At 49.8% G+C, this 7,518-nt stretch overlaps 1 protein-coding gene across 1 annotated transcript in view; it reads right to left on the bottom strand.

Moving 5' to 3' along the window:
• Nucleotides 1–1,338: 1,338 nt before the first annotated feature.
• The window catches only part of LOC121852069 (origin recognition complex subunit 4-like), a 19,501-nt gene continuing 13,321 nt past the window's right edge, over nucleotides 1,339–7,518 (bottom strand). The window contains exons 10-12 of the mRNA XM_042346183.1: nucleotides 3,102–3,191; nucleotides 2,742–2,788; nucleotides 1,339–1,387 (exon numbers count right to left, since the gene is read on the bottom strand). Of these exons, the coding sequence (XP_042202117.1) occupies nucleotides 1,339–1,387; nucleotides 2,742–2,788; nucleotides 3,102–3,191 (186 nt within the window). The remainder of the gene's footprint in view (nucleotides 1,388–2,741; nucleotides 2,789–3,101; nucleotides 3,192–7,518) is intronic.

The raw sequence follows: 7,518 nt of genomic DNA, 5'->3' as shown, positions 1-7,518 counted from the left end.
CTCGGCGAAGAGCCCAAGAAATCAGGGTCTTGCCCCGAATCCGCTCATCTCATATGGCCGTCGGGGATGACATCCCGATCATCCGCGAGTGTCTAGACGGTATGATCATTTCGGCGCCGACATCGGTCTTCGCACAGGAGGACCAACGGCCCGGCGGGACGGACAGCGCACTTCCTAACTACACACTCTATTCAACACCAGGATCTTAAGTTAACTGTTAGGGGTGTACAGGCCTCCGCCTGGTCGGTTAACACATCCCTACTCCGCCTCCTCATTAATGCGAGATAACTTCCCTTTAACGATACCTTTGGCGCGGCTCGAAGAGCAGGGCGGAGAAATCGTATTCCCGTGCTGTTTTAATGATAACCGTACTCATAGTAGCCGGGACTTTACCCCCCTGTTGGGACGATAAAATCCCGATTGAAGGTGCCACAATTGATGGGTTCTATGTTCTTTATCCTGCCACTCCGCATGCGCGTACCTCTCTTACGCTAAAAGTGCCCCTCTTTTTCAGGTATGGAAGTATGAACACGCCGGTTACTTTTCAAACAGCGGATGTGCCGTATATCCCTTCTGCCGCCCTAACTCTCAGGTCCGGTTTACGTTCATATGTCTACCAGCGAAAATACGCGAGCGGGCGTTCTACTAATACATGGATGGCCCGGAAGAACCTGACATTGTACTGTCTTTCCTATATATCCTCTGTAAAAACCATTGTGCGTCGGCTTTTCGTACGGCCACGCCCACCGCGGGAGTGGGGTAGCTCCATCCACCTTGGGAACACGTCACAGCTGCAATGATCATTCCGCACTAAACCTATTAAAGGAGTAAACACGTGTACCTCTAGACGGTGGTAACTTGTCACGATGCGAACAATATTTGAGAGAGCTGGGAGCTGTCCAATTGCCAATACACACCCGCAAATAAAATTGACCCTCGTTGTACCACGCGCAACTGAATGGCTTTCACGAGAGGTCTCTAGAGACATGCGTGAGCCAAAACTCAGTTCTTAGCTACTTTTTGCTCCTGCCCATGCTTATTGATTTCTCACTCCATAGAACAGGGTTATTTGCCGGTATGACTTGAAGGAAGCGATCCCTATATAATCTAAAGGTTATTTACTTACCAGGCTTGAACACCTAAGGTCCTCAGACCCCTAATGTGGGAAGAGTCGAGCACGTAGCGGATCCCTAATCTCTTCATGCTTTAGCTGAATCTGTCAGTGTTTCCAATGCAAGTCCCTCCAAAGTACGCTGTTAATAAAAAAAGTGGTTGTGAATTGTTAGACAAGGTTTTGCGAATTGGCAAGCGAGTTCCATATCACAGCACTTGTGCAGTCTACTTGGCTTCCGATATTAGGTATGTCGGGGAGACCAGTTTGATCCGTCTGCACACCGGGTGATCCAGCAGAACGAATTCAAACGCCGATTACAGGGATCTCGACAATACTACTTCCCACCCTGGTGTATACTATCCATTAACGTTTATTCATGTTGGTTAAAAATAATCTTTGGTGCTGGCGAGAGGCCCAGCTCACGCGCGGGAGGCTAAGTGTGCTTCAACTCAACCACTCTGACCCCTCATCGAATTTTACCTCTCATAGAGACGACGATAATTTAGACCGATGTCTAGTCGGGCAGGAGAGGTATGACAGAATTTCTTCATGGGTAAGAGGGTTCGCATCAGGAGTATTAGCAGGGTCAGGCCGCAGATTGGGGAAATACTTTATTTGAAAGGGCAGAGGGGTTAGTGCGGCGGTTCGTTATTTCCGCCGTCATTGCAGTTACGTGGAGTGAAGAGCACGGGCTGTAGGCGCAAGTAGGGCGATATTGGGGTGATAGCGATTCTAGCCCCGCCATTCCCAAGGCATCGTCTACGATCCCGACCAGCGTTCCCATAGATAGTCACTGCCCGCCATCCGGTGTGTTCGAGGGTGTGATACAGTTTTAGTTAAATCGATACACGAATAGGAATCGAAGGTCAGTCACTCGGTGATCGTCCTAGACCCGTAATCGAAAACACGACCCCAAAAGGGCATAGAGCCGCGTCCTCAATGCCATTTAAGTCGCTGAGCTCCTTCCTTCAGGATGCCAACCCGTGCGCGTCTCTCTCCGCTGAAAGTTCCAGAATACTTAATTCCCGCTCCTACCCCTTACTGACGTATTTCCTTCGCTCAAGATAATCCTTAGGAGACTTTACCTCTAAGACGGCGCGAGCCATTGTTGGGGCTAGCTATATGGCCGCGATAAGATCGGCTAGTATGGGGTAGGAGTTCACGTCGATCCCAATATGGACACGGTATACTCATTCATCCGTCACGATTTTGCAATGAATCGATCCAAGGCAAATGGCTTACTGCAGAGCTATTCCTACCCAGAGCGGAGCATTTAAGGCTCCAATTTTTCCCAGATTGCCCGTCCCGAAAACCAACTAACTCCGATACACCCCCAACTAAATCTTACATCAATCCCCAAAATACACTTCACCTCTATGCAGTATGGATCCGGGGCCGCACCGACCTTATCGCTCGGAGACTGATTTCGGAGTGTTCCCAAGCATCACCCTATGCGAATCGGATTTTACATAAAGTCAATCGTACGGAAATGTGACGCTTCTCTTTTACAGTAATGGTGTAGTGCAGCCCCCCTACGAAATCGGTGAGGGCGTGCAGTCCCGTAGATCTTCTAACAGTATAAATGAGGTCTTTGCCTCCGTATATTCTGGGGCTGTAAATTACCTACATGCGGTCCCCCAGGAAATACCTGGAGATCTCCCCGCATCTCCAGGGCTAGTGCAGAAGACACGAATTCAGTCTCAAAAGTTTTTATGAAACAACTAGGTCAGTGCACGCGCCCATCGATTGGTGTCCCGTAGAGGCTATGTCCTTGGATTGTAACCCACCCCATGTGGCTGGCGGCGACAAACGAAGAGGTCCCGTGAGAAAATTTTTGAACTAGAAATTTGTTCTTCCTATGCGTCGGCAACCGTAGTATCACGCATACGAGAATACCGGGATGATTGCTACCATGTTCAACCTGGTCTTGAGATCCCGCAGCGCTGTGTGTCGGTTCCTTCAGATCCTTCTTTTCAGTTAGACTCACCTTGTGTGCTGCATCATAATTCCCTCGGTTGGTTGTTAGTCCCAGAGCGCTGCACTGCGCCCATATGTCGGCCGCAATTTTCTCATCGTGCTATATCATGAGAGTCTGGAGATTCTGCAGTAAAACTTTAGTTCTCCAACAGATGATGCGATTCAGTTTTGGGGCCGCGTCTTAGGACAAGTACTTTCACCGGGCGATTGCCGATTATTTGCATTATTTCTCATTAGGCACAAACGACTTCGTTTCTTGTCGGGGGAACCATTAAGTGGCAGGAAATATGCTCGATGGCGCTATTTCTCAAGTAATATATAGGTAACGCGCTGCACGCCAACCACACGCGTTCTCCAAAGTGGTACAGTTTTTCCCGACGCGTGAGTTTTGACCGAACTCGCCCTGGCATGGACATATGATGGCTGCCCAAGGTGCAACATGTGATCCACGGGAAAGGACGACGCACTCCCCGAATTAGGAAAGGTCTAGTTTGCGTCCACAGGAGACGTATTGTATAAGCTCCTAGCTAGTCCCCCTCCCAGGTTCAGACTGGTCAGTGGGTACGGTTCTAATTCGATCAGCGAAGAGCGTGGTCAACCTAGCAGGCGGGCAGAGTATGATTGAGGTTGCTAGTGGGAGCAGAGAACAAAAATATCAAGGGTGAACCGAGATCCGGGAATTTGCAGAGCCGATCTCTTATGTACCAAGACCCACTATCAAGCTGGCGGGATGGCGAATGCGTCGCCGTGATTGGCCTCATAGCCCAGAGTAACACGCCCGCTCTCAAACGATTGCCGGCTGCGTGGTGGGTTCTTTATTGAAAACACATTACGGCACCCGAATATGCAAAGTTATTCTCCGACCCTCCGGGCTTAACCTACGTATGAGGCCCGTACCCCTGCTGGGAGTCCAGTACCTTCCGTTATGAGTCTTGTGTTCAGTGCCGCAAGGCTAACAGGGTGGCGGGCTCATGCCGCTTCTCCTGATTTGTGACCGCTAGCTAATAACTAGGTCACTGTATGATATAGGCTCTAATCGGGCGTTTGATTTGCTTCTAACCCCTAAAAGGCAGCGCGTAATTACCCTGGAAGACCCACACCGGACGGAGCCGAGTATAGGTTGGAAGATGTTCCCTATGTTTCCACCATTCATCGTGGTCATGCTCATTTCCACTAAAATGCGCGGCCGACACTGCTATGGCTAGTTGCACAGCGGATGCACATGCCCATCATGAAAACCCGTCACGGTTTCCCGGAACGATAGAGGTATGGGGTCTTATCCGTCACGGGCTTCAGCAGGTTTATCGATAGCAGGTTGTAGTATGACATTCTGCTATGGGTCCCGCTTTTTCTTGAGTCTTGAGGTACACTAGAGATCTCCTTTAACGCCTGACATCACACGCCCCCCCCAGTGGTGCGAGGGAAGCCCGTTTTCGGTTCCTCCTCTATTCCTCTTATTCTATTCATTTTTGCGGTACGACAAGGAGGCCGTAGCGTCGAAGGTGTTTGTCTGAGCCATCAGCTTCTTCAATATCGTCGGTACGTTTACCGAACACAAAGCCCTCATGCTAACTGGTGGGCCCTTCACCCATCAGTCCCTACGGGTCTGCTGAAATCAAAGATATGGTACATAGCCTCGTGTTAGTGGACTGGGCTATGCTTGGCTCGGATCCTAGTTCCATAAGCTCTTGCACCATTTGTGGCGTCCCCAAAATTCGAAGGTCTATTCCTCAGCGTCACACAACAATAGTGGGAATTCGAGCCCATGCAGCACAGCCGACGATGCAGGCTCCCGATTAATGCCCATAATAAATTCAGCATGTAATTTAGTTGTTTGTTCTCTTTTTCCGGGCTCGAGCACAATGCCCATGCCATGCAACACCTCGGACACATCATTGTGATCTAGTGCCGGCTGGTTACCCGACCGTCACTAGACACTGTCCCCTGCGAGCGCGTTACCCGTCCAGCTTAATTCACGCTTATCGCCAAGGTTATGAAAAACTGTTAGACGGGTTCCTTATCCCGCAATGTAATTCGCTCAGTTCGTTGATCACCAGTACCTCGATGTGACTAAGACACGACGTATTCAATTTTCAGTTATCTGGTTGTATGTGGGCGAGCATAGCTAGACTACTACATTGGTCAGGCACTTCCAAGTACGTAAACACTAGCTGCGCCTTCCGTCCAATACAGTCTCAAGCCCGAACCGTTAACCCGTCATTGTCGTTATCCGGCCTGCTAATCAATCCCATCGCCGAGTGGCGGAACGGTACTATTGCTCGGGCAATTTGTACGCCTAATAAAGAACCAGGGACGCAGATTGAGTCGTGCGCCCAGCGTCCCGATCGTTATTGGGATGGTTCATGATAATCTTACGTGTCTAGATCCTTTCTGAGAAACTGGAATCTTAGTACCTCGCCGGTTGGCAACTAGACCGGGGATGCCACTTCCACACATCAAGCCTGTCAGGGTATGCGTATGTGGGTGACCCTACTCAGGTTATGAGGTCGGGCCAAATAAGCTTTGCCCCGAACACATATTTTATGAGATACTCGTCCATAAAGTTCCCGAACCTTATACAAAACAGATCGACTTACAGGTCGACTTTAAAAACCACCAAGCATATACACTGACGGAATTAAAGAGCCCTGTCAAAAGTAGAGTAATTAGTACCGCATGATTCTCCATGCGCCCCGAACGCAAACGGAAGCCGAAGTCAACAATATAAATAGCCAAATCCAATGTGATCTGGAACCTGCCTCAGGAGATGTCGAATGCAATCGATCCTGAGTAGCTGGCATACGACTTGTGCATGTATCCGGTTGTACACTCTTTTATCTGTCGGAAAAGGTGGCCCAACCCTCCGGGATGCGCTAGTTTAAAGTGGAAGAGAGTCGGTGCCTGTCGGATATTGTACGATGCCTGGCAGTAATAGTCTCCCGCAAGGCTGTACTCTGATTGAAAGGTATTAGGGTTCCCGCCCGTCCCCTCTGTAAAAGTGGCGGCCTCTCTTCAATGGAGCACGCGGCAAAGGGCGACATTCGTATATGCAGACTGCATACATAGTACACATGCGCTCAATAGCGGCTCATTGATGATAGCTGAGAAACCGGTAATACCCGAGCTCAACTCGATTTACTTGGGATCAGGAAGATTACATTTCTCGCGCTATGCACGGAAGCCACCAGCGCGCCTCCTATATTTAGTATCCGACATATTTAATAACCGTCATAACTACGATCGGTTGCTAGTAAATATCAAAGAGCATATCCGTTGCCTACAAGACCCGTGCACTGGATAGGGAATACATCTCCGAGAGGCGGCCGATCAACAAACTTTGGACCAGCCTGTTGGAGACTAAGGTGTTATAGGACGGTCCGTTAGCATTAGTGCTGGCTGGCCTCGGGGTATCTAAACTAGTTACCCTATTCCCCCCATCACTTAGGGCTTCAGTCCGTCTGCGAACCCAGGTGGACCGGAGTTTCTCCTGTAGTGGGTATCTCACATCTCCGTAGAGGATTTAAACATGTTACCATGATCCCTACGCGCCTAGTTATTACGATGCAGTGGTAAAAACATGACTGTATACGGACCTTGACATTCTAATTTCCTACGGTCGAGATGTGGGTTAGCAGAAGGAAAACCTAGAGGTTAGGTGTTTAGTCTAATAGCAGCCCCCTTTGCGGGCCCCCCCATGCCAACGTTTTATATACACGCTTCAGGGAACCTGTTCAGTCTTCGAGATTGACTTGTGGGTTCGCGTACATCTGATAGGCTGTGAGGAATTATACTGTTAACAAGGACCGGCCTTTTTAAATGTAACGCGGTACCCCCGGCGCTGCTAAAGAGTGCGTGTTCAAGCTCGGTACCAGACCGCGTATCGAGAAGCGATGTCCACCACCCGCTCGTGGTTAGTCATCCGCTATCGTAGAGACTTGGTCACCCTGATTAACCGAGGGCGGAAGCTGCGCCCGGTGTGTGAGGCATATACTACCCGGCGCGGAGCATGGACACCGCCAGTCTATGACACGTATCAGGCTAGGTTCTGCAAACTTCTCCTCAAGCCCCCCCACAAATACCCCGTGAAATCATACTACGTCAGCGTCAAGCAATCAGCGCCACGGGTGTGAGAATTAAGGCGACTCTTTAAGGGGGATTACCACGATGCATTTGCAGTTTCTATCAGCCCCCTGTACTATATAGTAGGTACGAATCCTCTAGGGCTCTTTAGATGGGTGGCAGCATTACCGACTTGTGTCGAGACGGTAGGCTCACCAGAAGCCTCGTATTACCCGTGCCTCAAATCTCGTTGAAGCAGGTTTCGTTAGGTGCTATCGGGTTCGCGAGTCTCCAGCCTTTCATTCTACTCTCCCGCAAGGCACAACACTCCTGGATCAACAAATGACCGCACATGACCCCAGTAAGGA

Source organism: Callorhinchus milii, unplaced genomic scaffold (assembly GCF_018977255.1).
Source record: "Callorhinchus milii isolate IMCB2004 unplaced genomic scaffold, IMCB_Cmil_1.0 Scaffold384, whole genome shotgun sequence".
NCBI lineage: Eukaryota > Metazoa > Chordata > Chondrichthyes > Chimaeriformes > Callorhinchidae > Callorhinchus > Callorhinchus milii.
This window is presented reverse-complemented; position numbering and strand designations above follow the sequence as displayed.